Source organism: Cebus imitator, unplaced genomic scaffold, assembly GCF_001604975.1.
Source record: "Cebus imitator isolate Cc_AM_T3 unplaced genomic scaffold, Cebus_imitator-1.0 Scaffold140, whole genome shotgun sequence".
NCBI classification, from domain to species: domain Eukaryota; kingdom Metazoa; phylum Chordata; class Mammalia; order Primates; family Cebidae; genus Cebus; species Cebus imitator.
In genome coordinates, this window is record NW_016107455.1 from 3,344,561 (window position 1) to 3,358,005 (window position 13,445).

The 13,445-nt window shown below is 39.7% G+C and overlaps 1 protein-coding gene across 9 annotated transcripts in view; it reads left to right on the forward strand.

The window, feature by feature from the left end:
* RHOT1 (ras homolog family member T1) overlaps positions 1 to 13,445 on the forward strand; it is a 72,016-nt gene that overhangs the window by 11,895 nt on the left and 46,676 nt on the right. For 7 of the 9 annotated variants that reach the window (XR_001829156.2, XM_017542078.2, XM_017542080.2 and 4 more), the window contains exons 2-6: positions 5,843 to 5,901; positions 8,907 to 8,988; positions 10,791 to 10,834; positions 11,375 to 11,428; positions 11,572 to 11,624. Coding sequence is in view for 8 of the 9 variants with exons in the window: in XM_017542078.2 (XP_017397567.1) it covers positions 5,843 to 5,901; positions 8,907 to 8,988; positions 10,791 to 10,834; positions 11,375 to 11,428; positions 11,572 to 11,624 (292 nt within the window). In the remaining variant the exon portion in view is untranslated. The remainder of the gene's footprint in view (positions 1 to 5,842; positions 5,902 to 8,906; positions 8,989 to 10,790; positions 10,835 to 11,374; positions 11,429 to 11,571; positions 11,625 to 13,445) is intronic. The other 2 variants (XM_037743340.1, XM_037743339.1) reach the window with 1 other exon arrangement.

The window sequence follows — 13,445 nt, forward strand, 5'->3', positions numbered from 1 at the left end:
AAAGAGATGGGGTCTCGCTGTGTTGCCCAGGCTGGAGTGCAGTGTCTATTCACAGGTGCGATCCCACTACTGATCAGCACTGGAGTTTTGACCTCCGTTTCCGACCTGGGCCAGCTCACCCCTCCTTAGGCAACCTGCTGGTTCCTCACTCCCGGGAGGTCACCATATTGATGCCGAACTTAGTGTGGACACCTGATCGGCATAGCACACTACAACCCAGAACTCCTGGACTCAAGAGATCCTCCAGTCTCATGACCTCCCTAATAGCTAGGACTACAGGCACTCACCACCACGCCCGACAAAAGCTGAATTTTCTGAGGGATCATGTGTGATTGGGATGAAGGAACAAGTGCTTTCTTGTTAACCAGTAGCCTTTCAGCGTCGGGGATTGGCTGAATTTTGATCACTTTGTTTATCTTTTTTTTTTTTTTTTTTTTTTTTTGAGACAGGATCTCACTCTGTTGCCCAGGCTGGAGTGCAGTGGCATAATGATGGCTCACTGTAGCTTCGACTTCCCGGGCTCAGGTGATTCTCCTGTCTCAGCCTCCCAAATGCCTGAATATAGGCATGCATCACCATGCCCTGCTAATTTTTTAATTTTGTAGAGATGGAGTTTCACCATGTTGTGCAGGCTGATCTAGAACTCCTGGGCTTAAGTGATGTGCTGGGATTACAGGTGTGAGCCATGTTACTTGGCCTTTTAAAAATAGCTTAAAAGTGGCTTTTACACTTGCTGCTTTATTATTTCTTTGATAGTCTTACATAGGGATAGGCGGACAGGCCCTAAGGAACTAAAAAACTAAAAGTTAGGTCAATTTTTTTTTCCTGAAACTGGTGAGGGCCTTAGAGTGATGGAACAAGAGCAAAATTTTAAAAAGATAATTCTGAAAAGGGGAATATGAGCAGAATCCGGTTCTTAAGGGTATTAAGGTTGACACATTTTTTAAGGACCAAGAATGGGACTGAATCCTTGAGTGTCAGCTTCATTTTTGCCATTCTTAATATAGTGGATGAAGGATGAGAGTATAGAGACGTTTAAAATATGCAGGTGGCTGGGCATGGTGGCTCATGCCTATAACACCAGCACTTTGGGAGGCCAGTGCAGGAGGATAGCTTGAGGAGAGAAGTTTGAGACCAGCCTGGGAAACATAACGAGACCCTATCTGTGTAACTAATTTTTTAAAAGTAACTGAATATGGTGGTATGCACCTGTAGTCTAAGCTACTTGGGAAGCTGAGGCAGGAGGATCACTTGAGCCCAGGAGTTCAAGCAGTGAGCCGTGATCATGCCACTGTACTCCTGCCTGTGCAAAACAGTGAGACTCTGTCTCAATAAAATAAAATAAAATAAAATAAAATATCCAGGGTAGCTGTTTAGAAATGGAAAAGTTCCTGGGCATATCTATGCTGGTGGTAGTTGTGATTATGGAGACACTCCAGGAAAAGCAGACATCTCTACTGGGAATAGTCAGGCCCAGAAGTGCAAGGGTCACAGAAATTATACAGGCATTGTATCCTTTAAAAGGCCTTGCTGTTTTGAGTACCTGGGAGTTACACTACTACTAAAATAAATTACATGAAGTACAGGGCTTAGTGGACTTAATGGGACTTCATAACAGAGGCATTCTGTCTGTGATCCACAGAGAGCTCTGTCTGCTGTGTATTATTCATATAAACCAGTTGTAAAGTTGAAAAATCAGGGGACAGGCGTGGTGGCTCATACCTGTAGTCCCAGAGCTTTGGGAAGCCAGGGTGGGAGGATTGCTTGAGCCCAGAAGTTCAAGAGCAGTAGTCTGGGCAACACAGTGAGACTTTGTCTCTACAAAAAAAAAAAAAAAAAGAAAAAAGAAAAAGGGCTCATGCCTGTACTCCCAGTGTTTGAAAGGTCAAGGCAGGAGACTCACTTGAGCCCAGGGGTTTGAGGCCAGCCTGGACAACTTAGGGAGACCCTGTCTCTACAAGAAATTAAAAAAAAAATTAGCTGAATGCTGGAGTGCTGTGTGCCTGTGGTCCCACCTACTTGAGAGGCTGAGTCAGGAGGATCACCTGGGCCCAGGAAATTGAGGTTGCAGTGAGCTGTGATTGCACCACTACACTGCAACCTGGACAACAGAACAAAATCCTGTCTCAAAAAAAGAAAAGAAAGAGAGAAAGAGAGAGGAAGAAAAAAGAAAGAAAAGAGAGAGAAAGAAAAGAAAGAGAGAGAGGGAGGGAAAGAAGGAAAGAGAAAGAAAAAGAAAAAAGAAAAGAGAAGAACTATGGTAAGTCATGGACTGTCTTGCTCTGTTGCTGGCATCAAGTGCATTTTCTTTTAAGTTTTGGTTGCCAGGGAGGATCCCAACACATTTAAAAACATTTTTTGAGACAAGGTCTCATTCTGTTGCCCAACCTGGAGTGCAGTGGCTCGATCACAGCTCACTGCAGCTTTGACTTCCCAGGCTCAAGGGATCCTCCCTTAGCCTTCCGAATAAATAACCTGAAACTATGGGTATGCACCACCTTGCCTGGCTAATTTTTTATTTTCTATAGAGATAGGATCTCACTTTGTTGCCCAGGCTGATCTCAAACTCTTGGGCTCAGTGCTTCTCCCATCTCAGCCCCCTAAACTGCTGGGATTACAGACATGAGCCACTGCATCTGGCCTAAGTGTATTTTTAACTTATATTTTCAACTTATGATGGGTTTATGGGGAAGTAATCCCGTCAAAAGTGAAAGAGCATCTGTATTTTGCTTCCATTGTGCATGGTCATCTGGAATCAGGATGAACTATGAATATTGAGAGGAACACTACCTTGAGCTAGCTGAAGGTTTGGGGTTGCTGGAACCTTAAACAAGGCCATAACACAGGAGATATTTAGGAAAAAGGGTTATGAAATATTGCATGTAAGTTGGCAAGATCTGAAAATTCTGAGACCCAGCATTAGCTTGGTGAGATGCTGGTGACTCCTACTTTGTTCTTGTAGCTAGACAAATGTGTCTGCCAAATCACTTTCCCCTACACAGTTAACAGTTACAGTTTGCAGATCTCTCTGCCATTTTGAGGGTACTAAAAGCTTACCTAATGGGGTATGTATGTGTGTTTTGAGACAGGGTCTCACTGTGTCACCCAGCCTGGACCAGCCAGTGGTTCAATCACAGCTCACTGCAGCCTCCACCTCCTGGGCTCAGGTGATCCTCCCATCCCAGCCTCCCAAGTAGCTGGGACTACAAGCACACGCCACCACGCCTGGTTATTTAAAAAATTATTTTTGGTAGAGACAGGGTCTCACTGTGTTGCCCAGGCTGGATTTGAACTCCTGGGCTCAAGTCATCCCTTCACCTCAGACTCCCAAAGTGCTGGGATTATGGTCATGAGCCGCCATGCCTGGCTCTTAAATTAATTAATTAATTAATTAATTTTTTTTTTTTTTTTTTTTTTTTTTTTTTTTTTTTTTTTTTTTTTTTTTTTTTTTTTTTTTTTTTTTTTTGAGACAGTGTCTCACCCTGTCGCCTAGGCTAGAGTGCAATGGCATGATTTCGGCTCACTACAGCCACCACCTCCTGGGTTTAAGCAATTCTCCTCTGTCAGCCTCCCAAGTAGCTGGGATTACAGGTGTGTGCCACCACGCCCAACTAATTTTTTTGCATCTTTAGTAGAGATGGGGTTTCACCATGTTGGCCAGGCTGGTCTTGAACTCCTGATTTCGTGATCCACCCGCCTCAGCCTCCTAAAGTGCTGGGATTACAGGCATGAGCCACTGTGCCCAGCCACCTTTAATGTTAATGTGCAGTTTTTCTTGTGTTACAGACCTGTTTTCTAGGTGTGCGCCTTGGTAATTTAAGCATGTAGTGTATGCATTTAGATAACATCTAGTCCACCCATCCCCACCTTTTTTTTTTTTTTTTTAACTGATTTAACTGGTGAGAAAAATTGAGGCCCAGAGAGAGTTGTTGACAACTTAGAGTCATACTGTTAATGGCAAAAGCTGGTTCCTGAATCCAGATCTTCTGATCCAGGCCAGTGCTCATTTAACAAACTGATCATCATCATCAAACTTTTACCATTTGTATACTTAATGTGTGTCAGGTGTTATGCTAAGCATTATATAGCTCTCATCTTGATTAATCCTCTTAACAAGTCTATGAGGCTGGTCAATGTTTATTTTAGAGATGAATAAACAGGCTTGATGGCCTGAGGAAGCTCAGCTAGTAAGTGCTGGAACTAGGATTTCAGCCCACTTCTGTCTAGTTCCAAAGCCTGAGTTCTTTTTTCTTCTTTTCTTTTTTGATGAAATATTTATGTAAAAGGTAATAAAGAATAATATGACAAATACCCAACACCCAGCTCAAGAAAAGATTACCAGTCATTCGAAGCTCCCTTCCCATTACATTGCCCTTTTTCCCTCAGAAGTAGTCATCCACTTTCCTGAGTTTCAAATTTGTGCTCCTAACCACCAAGCTATACAGCTGCATTTATTAAGTGCCATGTGAGCTGGGAGCTGGACTACTGTTACTCAACAGTAAACATGAAAGAAAACATGTTTTTTGCCCTTGAAGAGTTTCCTATGGGTGATAATGAAATACTTGTTTCTTAATCTTTCTGGAGATGCTCAGTAGCTGGTAAGAAATGTCACATTTTTGTCAATGAGGTCTAAGAAGTCCTTCAGGAGATCACTGGTGATATGTTGGAAGGTTGCCTAGATACTACACAAGTGAAGCAGTTAAGAATACATGTGTCAGCCAGGCATGGTGGCTCACACATGTAATCCCAGCACTTTGGGAGGCCGAGGTGGGTGTGTCATGAGTTCAGGAGTTGGAGACCAGCCTGGCCAACATGGCGAAACCCCATCTCTACTAAAAATACAAAAATTAGCCAGATGTGGTGGTATACACCTGTATTCCCAGCTACTCATGGGGCTGAGGCAAGAGAATCACTTGAATCTGGGAGGTGGAGGTTGCAGTGAGCTGAGATCGCACCATTGCACTCCAGCCTGGGTGATATAGTGATACTGGTCAAGAATTTGAGACCAGCCTGGCCAACATGGGGAAACGCTGTCTGTACTAAAAATGCAAAAATTAGCTGGGTGTGATGATGCATGCTTGTAATCCCAACTACTCGGGAGGCTGAGGCACAAGAATCACTTGAACCCAGGAGGTGGAGGTTGCAGTGAGCCAAGATTGCGCCACTGCACTCTAGCCTAGGCAACAGAGTGAGACTCCATCTCACAGAAAACAAAAAAATGCAGGAGGTTTTAAAAAATAGTAATATAAAATGAGTTTACTATTGCTATTTTTAAAAATTAGTCAAAATATATATTACATAATTATCATTTTAACTGTTCATAATTACAGTTCAGTAGCATTAAATTTATTCATAATGTTATATAACCATCACCATTATCTGTACTTAAAACTTTATTATCCTCAACAAAAACTATGTACCCATTAACCACTAACCCGACTCTTCTCTCCTAAGAGTTTTTATGTACTGACATGAAATACTGTCCAAATGCATAGTTAAGTGATAAAGGAAAGTTGCAAAGTAGTATGAGAACTATGATTCCACTGTGGTAAAATATTGCAAGTTAATATAGGAAAAATCTGGGGGAATATTAAAGTGTTGGTGGAGGATGTTAGGAGGGATTTGTACTTTTATAGAATATATTTTGGCAGGTTTTTAAAAACAGTGAGTAAGTGTGACTTTTCTAAGCATAAACAATGATCTACTTTTAAGTATTATACTAAAATGGTAATTTGGATGCCTTAGATTATAGCTGAGTGACAGACTTCGTAATGTGGTTGCTGAATTTGAGCTTATGTAGAACCTAAACACTTTATTAAAGTAATGATTTTTCTTTTCACAGCTAGAGTTGGGAAGACATCACTGATTATGTCTCTGGTCAGTGAAGAATTTCCAGAAGAGGTAAACATTTTGATTCCCATATTTAAATTTAAAAAAATTTATCGAAATCAAATTAATAGGAATGAACTCTGCCTCTTTTGGCATGTGGTTTGTGTTTCCTTTTGGACAGTTGGGAATTTTTTTTTCCTTCCTTTTTTAGAGACAGGGTCTCACTCTGCTGTCCAGGCTGGAGTACAGCAGTGCCATCATAGCCCACTGCAACCTCTAACTCCTGGACTCAAGCAATTCTCCTGTCTTGGCCTCCCAAAGTGCTGGGATTACAGGCATGTGCCACTGTGCCCTGCCAGTTGGGACTTTTTAAAAAGCTACTACTCGTTTATCAATTATATCTATGAAATACGGTATAGGAGAAATAACTAACCTATATCTAAGTTCACCTAAATCTTTCGAATTTTCTGCCTTTGACCTTGTCTAGGACCTTTGTACTCTCTTGTGTCTCAGTTGTCTCATCTATAGATAAATGGGAGCTGAAAGGGCTATAGGTATCATACAAGATCTGTAGCCCTCTCTTAAAAAATAAAATGTTGTTCATAAACCCAAAATATGAAAAAGGCAATGAGCAGTCCATGAGTTGAAGTTCAGGGGAAAGGTATGAATCCCTACTTGCCTTCTGTCTGACACTCCCTGGTCTGTGAGGTGTTTTTGTCAGAACCCACTGGAATTATGATACGTATATTTGAAAACCTTTAATATACCTGCTTCATTTTACAAATGATGAAATGAACTCATTCCACCTTTGCCTACCTCAGAGGATTGTTATGGGTCTCAAATGAGATAAACTTAATAGCAGGGAAGTGCCACCAAAAGTAGTAAGGTGGTTTTATTATTACTGGTAATAAATTTACATTTTGGAAGTTCCAGAGTGAGGAGCTGTTGGCTAAACCTTACATAAAGTTAGGATATAGTTATAGAGAATGAGATTTGTGGAATGGGATGAAAATGATTTCAGATTACTCTCTTTCTTGCATAGTAGGTATCATTAGTGTCACAGTTTACATTTACCCTTCTTTTACTCTAGTTTAGGGAGGAATATCTGTATAATTTCATTGTTCAGACAGGAATTTGATGTATCATGTAGTAGTGCTTTCATATTTACAGCTGCCAAAAGACTATTAGATTTTGGTTCGTTTTTTTTTTTTTTTNTTTTCCTTTTTTTTTTCTTTTAGACAAGATGGTTAAGTAATTACGTAATTTAAGAAATGAAGTATATTTTCATATATTATTTGTAGAATCAGTAAGTAACATTAATTTATAATTACTCTGGGTATAACACCTAAAAGTTTTCTGTGTAAGTTTTAGTTTAGAATTGTTTCAGCATAGTCCTCTTGATTGTGGATAAGGGTTTTATGTTTTGTTTTGTTTTTGTTTTTGTTTTGAGACGGAGTCTTGCTCTGTCGCCCAGGCTGGAGTGCAGTGTTGTGATCTCGGCTCACTACGGTCTCTGACTCCTGGATTCAGGTGATTCTCCTGCCTCAGCCTCCTGAGTAGCTGGGATTATAGGTGTGCGCCACCATGCCTGGCTGATTTTTGTATATTTAGAGAGATGGGGTTTCACCATGTTGGCCAGGCTGGTCTCAAACTCCTGACCTTGTGATGCACCTACCTTGATCTCCCAAAGTGCTGGGATTACAGGCATGAGCCACTGTGCCTGGCCCTTCTTTTTGGTTTTTAAAAATGTATGTATGTATTTATTTATTTATTTATTTATTTTTATTTTTTATTTTTTTAAGAACAAACAATTTATTTTCAGCTATTTAAAAGAGCGTCATCACATAATTCCAAGATTAGTTTCTAGATACAATCTGGCTTCAGGCTTAACTTTATTAAAAAAGAATCACCATAACTGCCATTGTATTTCATTGCAAAACTTATTAATTTACCTTCAAAAATGTATTTATTTTTTCACTTTTTCAGGGATTATAAGTATTCTAGAAGGGTTTTTAATTAATTAAAAAAATCATTCAGTCCTTCTGAAAAATGGAATCATTAAACATAATAAGGCTTGTCTGGGCGAGGTGGCTCACGCCTGTAATCCTAGCACTTTAGGAGGCCGAGGTCGGCGGATCATTTGGGGTCAGGAGTTCAAGAACAGCCTGGCCAACATGGTGAAACCCTGTCTGTAGTAAAATACAAAATTATCCAGGAATGGTGGCGCATGCCTGTAATCCTAGCTGCTTGGGAGGCTGAGGCAGAAGAATGGCTTGAACCCGGAGGCGGAGGTTGCAGTGAGCTGAGATTGTGCCATTGCACTCCAGCCTGGGCAACAAGAGCAAAACTCCGTCTCAAAAAATAAATAAATACACAAACAAACAAACAAACAAACATAAGGCGTATTTAGCCAGTCAGTTATTTTCTAGAGGAAATGAATGTTGATAACCTGTTGGTTTATTTGCAAATTGTTTTGGATTAAAATATCTCCTCATTTGCAGAGTATCTTCAGCCTTCAACAAAATAGAATGAAAACAACATATTAAAAAAATCTAACACTTGAAACACCAAATTAATTCAAGAATTATTTGAGTCTGTGTCAGATCTGAAGTATTCTTAATGTGTTATTCCTATGTAGATATAAATGTGCATTTAAAAATGTTTTTATCATACGATTTTAATATATATTTGCATCAGTGATAAAGCACAAAAATAAACACTTATATGTACAACAGATGGGTATTGGTGAGAGGGGCTAATACAGGTTGAACATCCCTTATCCAAAAATACTTGGGACCAGAAGTGTTTCAGATTTCAGATTTGTTCAGATTTTGGAATATTTGCATTATATTTACCAGTTGAGCATTTGTCTAATCCAAAAATCAGAAATGCTCCAATGAGCATTTCCTTTGAGTGTAACATCGGTACTAAAAAATTTCGAATTTTAGAATATTGCAGATTTCAGATTTTGAGTTTAGAGATACTCAATCTGTGTAGATAAATTTATATCATCTGTTACAAGTTTGAGTGATAATATTCAAAGGGTTTTTTTTTTTCCATATTGTTTGTAAATGAAGGTTCCTCCCCGGGCAGAAGAAATCACCATTCCAGCTGATGTCACCCCAGAGAGAGTTCCAACGCACATTGTAGATTACTCAGGTAATGAATATTCTCTTGTAGGTGAAGCTATAGGGTTAATTTAATAGACTTGAAAAAAGATATTTACTGAGTTTTAAAAGGTGTTCAGAGAGGTGGTCTTTTCTCTGTAGCAGTAAATGATTCTTTATGCTTCTTATCTCATTTATGTCTGTCAACCTGGACCCCATCCCCCACCCAGTGCCTCCATCTGACAGTTCTTCGTCCCCAGATTACTAAGTTGGGTTCTGTAGTAAATGTGGCTGCTGAACACTTGAAATGTGACTGTTCTAAATTAAAATGTGCTGTTAAGTGTAAAATATAACTGGATTTTGAAGACATAGTATGAAAAAAAGATGTAAAATATCTCATTTTTCTATTGAGTACATGTTGAAATTTAAATATTTTTGATAATTTGAGTTAAATGAAAATTTAATTTTACCTTTTTTTAATTTACCTTTTATTTATTTATTTTTTATTTTTATTTTATTTATTTATTTATTTTTTGAGACGGAGTTTCCCTCTTGTTACCCAGGCTGGGGTGCAATGGCGCGATCTCGGCTCACCGCAACCTCCGCCTCCTGGGTTCAGGCAATTCTCCTGCCCCAGCCTCCTGAGTCGCTGGGATTACAGGCACGCGCCACCATGCCCAGCTAATTTTTTGTATTTTTAGTAGAGACGGGGTTTCACCATGTTGACCAGGATGGTCTCGATCTCTTGACCTCGTGATCCACCTGCCTCAGCCTCCCACAGTGCTGGGATTACAGGCTTGAGCCACCGCGCCCGGCTTTAATTTACCTTTTAAAGGTTGCTACTAAAAAATTGAAAACTATGTATGTGGCTTGCATCGTATGTTGGACAGCACTGTACTAGAAGCTGAGGGAGGTGAATGCCTTCTGCTACAACCAGTCTCATAACTAGATTTATTTACAGAATTCTTCTTCAATATATGTGGCCATAAAATTCGATTCACTTCAGTATTAGAATTGAAGTCTTAACCCATTGATTACTTAACATATGGAAAGATATTAAAAATATGGCCTGTTATTTAGCATAGTATAAAATATCATGAATTCACATATATTAGTTTATATGTCAGAAGTAACAGGCATTTCTAGGGGAAGACATATATAACCTAAGGTGGTCTAAATTAATATGCCAGTAATTGCTTTGCTCTTCAATTATTTGCTTTCTATCCTACCTGTATCATTCATATCCCTGTACCCATGGAATTGCAGGCACACCCACCCATTGAGACAGTTCTAGCTAAAGATACATGCTAGAGAGGGAATTCTCTCTTTTCTCTTTTATTTTTTTTTCTTTTTTCTTTGCAAAAACCTAGTTTTAGCTGAGGGAGTTCTCCTCTCTTCATTATCAAGCTATGGTTTTGCCTCTGGGCCTAGTTGTTATTACTCCCACCTACTATCTAGATCTTAAGCTTGTATTACCCAGAATCTCACCTGGCCTTTTGGTCCTGTGTGTATAGACTCTTTGTCCAAGCTTCTGACTCTTCAGCACCCAGTCTTCTAGCCTGGATTTCTGAGGTCCTTTGCCTGACCCTTTTCAACTCTGGATCAGATGCTAGCCTAGATTTATTACACAGTGCTTCTGCTGTTCCATGCCTGAGTTATCCTCTTATAGACTTGTCTTTCAGTGCCAGCTGCCTTATCATAGTTCAACCTTTTCCTTCCCCTGGCTTGCCCTTGTGTTTGCTACACCATGTCATTTTGAGGGATGTTAGATGGGTTTTGCATAGAATTTAGTTTGGCCGTTTGTTTTTATGAAAGTGTCTGCAATATGAAACATTGACTTTTTGTTATTTGTAGAAGCAGAACAGAGTGATGAACAACTTCATCAAGAAATATCACAGGTGAGTTTTAAAAAACAGAGGTGTAGGTTTTTGCCTTTATCATTCTCTTTTTGTTGTCTGTTTTTGTTTTTTTGAGACTGTGCCTTGCTCTGTCACCCAGGCTGGAGTGTAGTAGCGCAATTTTGCCTCACTGCAACCTCCATCTCGCAGGCTGAAGCAGTCTCGTGCCTCAGCCTCCCGAGGAGCTGGAATTACAGGCGTGCACCACCATGCCCAGCTAATTTTTGTATTTAGAGATGGGGTAGAGATGGGATTTCACTATGTTAACCAGGCTGGTCTCAAACTCCTGGCCTCAAGTGATCTACCCCGACCCTTTTTCATTCTCTTAATTACCAAGAGTTCTTTTTCAGTTCTTTGTTGTTATGGCTGTTACTGAGTATGTGTTTTTGCTTTAAGTCCTTAGGAACATTTTCTCTTACAGGCAAGCTAATTGTCTTTTTTTGTCTTAACTTTTAAATTTTTTCTACCTTTCACCCAAATATATTAACTGTCTATATTTATTATTTTTAGATGCCATTAATTTGATACTTTTTCTTCTAGGCTAATGTCATCTGTATAGTGTATGCCGTTAACAACAAGCATTCTATTGATAAGGTAGGTGTGACCTTTTTCCACTATAGTTGGTTTCAGTGGAGCACTTCCAAAGTTGATCCTCAGTTTAGAATTTTAAGGTCTAAGGGAAGAGTGTTTTGTAAAGATCTTCATCATGGCTAAGCACTTGTTAATTTTCATTTTAGGTAACAAGTCGATGGATTCCTCTCATAAATGAAAGAACAGACAAAGACAGCAGGTATTTTTTCCTCTCTCAAACTTTTTATATTGAAAGTTTAAAGCTTGCAGAAAAGGTTCAAGAAATATTACATTGAAGTTCCCTAAATCCTTCACTTAAATCCACTAGTTAACAATTTGCCACATTTGCTTTATCTGTCAGTTTTTCTGTCGGTTCATGCACATACCCACATACCTTTTTTGGGGGGACTCACTTGAGGGGGCAAATATACTTGAGAGAAAAGCAGGAAACAGAACTCTGATATCATAATGATTCACAACTTCAGACAGATTATTTTGGTCATAAATCTTACATTTCACTTTCTCAAACTGCTGCTTGAAAAATATCAGTTTTATTTATTTATTTTATTCTTTTTTTTTTGAGACAGAGTCTTGCTCTGTCACCCAGGCTGGAGTGTAGTGGCACGATCTTGGCTCCTTGCAGCCTCTGCCTCCTGGATTAAGTGATTCTCATGCCTCAGCCTCCTGAGTAGCTGGGACTACAGGCACACACCATCCCGCCTGACTAATTTTTGTATTTTTTAGTAGAGAGGGTTTCACATGTTAGTCAGTCTCGTCTCGAACTCCTGACCTCAAGTGATCCGCTCACCTGGGCCTCCCAAAGTGCTGGGATTACAGGCATGAGCTACTGTCCACAGCCTGAATCTTTTTAAATAGGAAAATCAGGCTAATATCTATGTACTGTACACATTTGGTTCTTTACCCAATTTTTTAGATTTCTCTTTTAGTTGGACATTCTCTTTTAGGTTGACATTAATTAGAGTTTCCCCTTGAAACTCTTAAGATCTGATTCTAAACATATGATTATGATCATTAACCCTGTGTCTTACATATTTTGGAAGGGAGACTGAGATGGCATTATATGTGCTGTGAGCAATGCTGTGGCGTTGTATGGCTTCACTTTTGTCATGGTTTTAACTCTGTGATGACTTGACAAGTTGGAAAGGAAAGAGCGTCCCTTTAGAGCTATGCTGTCCAATGCAGTAGCCTCTCATCAGTTTGGTGATTTAATTAAATTAATGAAAATTAATAAAACTAAAGCTTGTTCCTCAAATACACTTAGCCACATTTCAACTGCTCAGTAGCCACATGTGACTAGTGGCTACAGTAATGGAGAGTAGAAATAAAGAGCATCTTCATCATCATAGAATGTTGTATTGGACAGGGTTGCCTTAGAGGATCTAACACCCGTAAGCTCCTAATATCTGCTTTTCTTGCTCTTGCTTGAGCCATTTCTAGGAGGGAATCTTTAAGAGGACAGTTTTGCTAAGATCTGTCAAGCACCAGCCTGGATCACTAAATTAAAAAATGTTGGCTTTACCATGACAGCTTCCTAAAATGCTGTGGCCTCTTTGGTGGCCTTTTTGTAGCATCTGGAAGTATCTTTTGACACTGAAGATCTGATTTAGCATTCTCAGATGTGACTGTGATCCAGTCATATGTGAGCCTATCCCTATATTTTTCTTTTTTCTTTCCTTTTTTTTCATTTGTTTTTTGAGACAGGGTGTGGCTCTGTCACCCACGCTGGAGTGCAATCTTGGCTCATTGCAACCCCTGCCTCCCCGGCTAAAGCCATCTTCCTGCTTCAACCGCCTGAGTAGCTGGTACTACAGGTGTGCACCACCATGCCCAACTAATTTTTTTTTCTTTTGAGTTGGAGTCTCACCGCTTTACTCAGGCTGGAATTCAGTGGTGTGATCTCAGCTCACTGCAACCTCTACCTCCTGGGTTTAAGCAGTTCTCCTGCCTCAGCCTCCCAAGTAGCTGGGACTATAGATGCATGCCACACCTGGCTAATTTTTTTTTTTTTTTTTGGGGACGG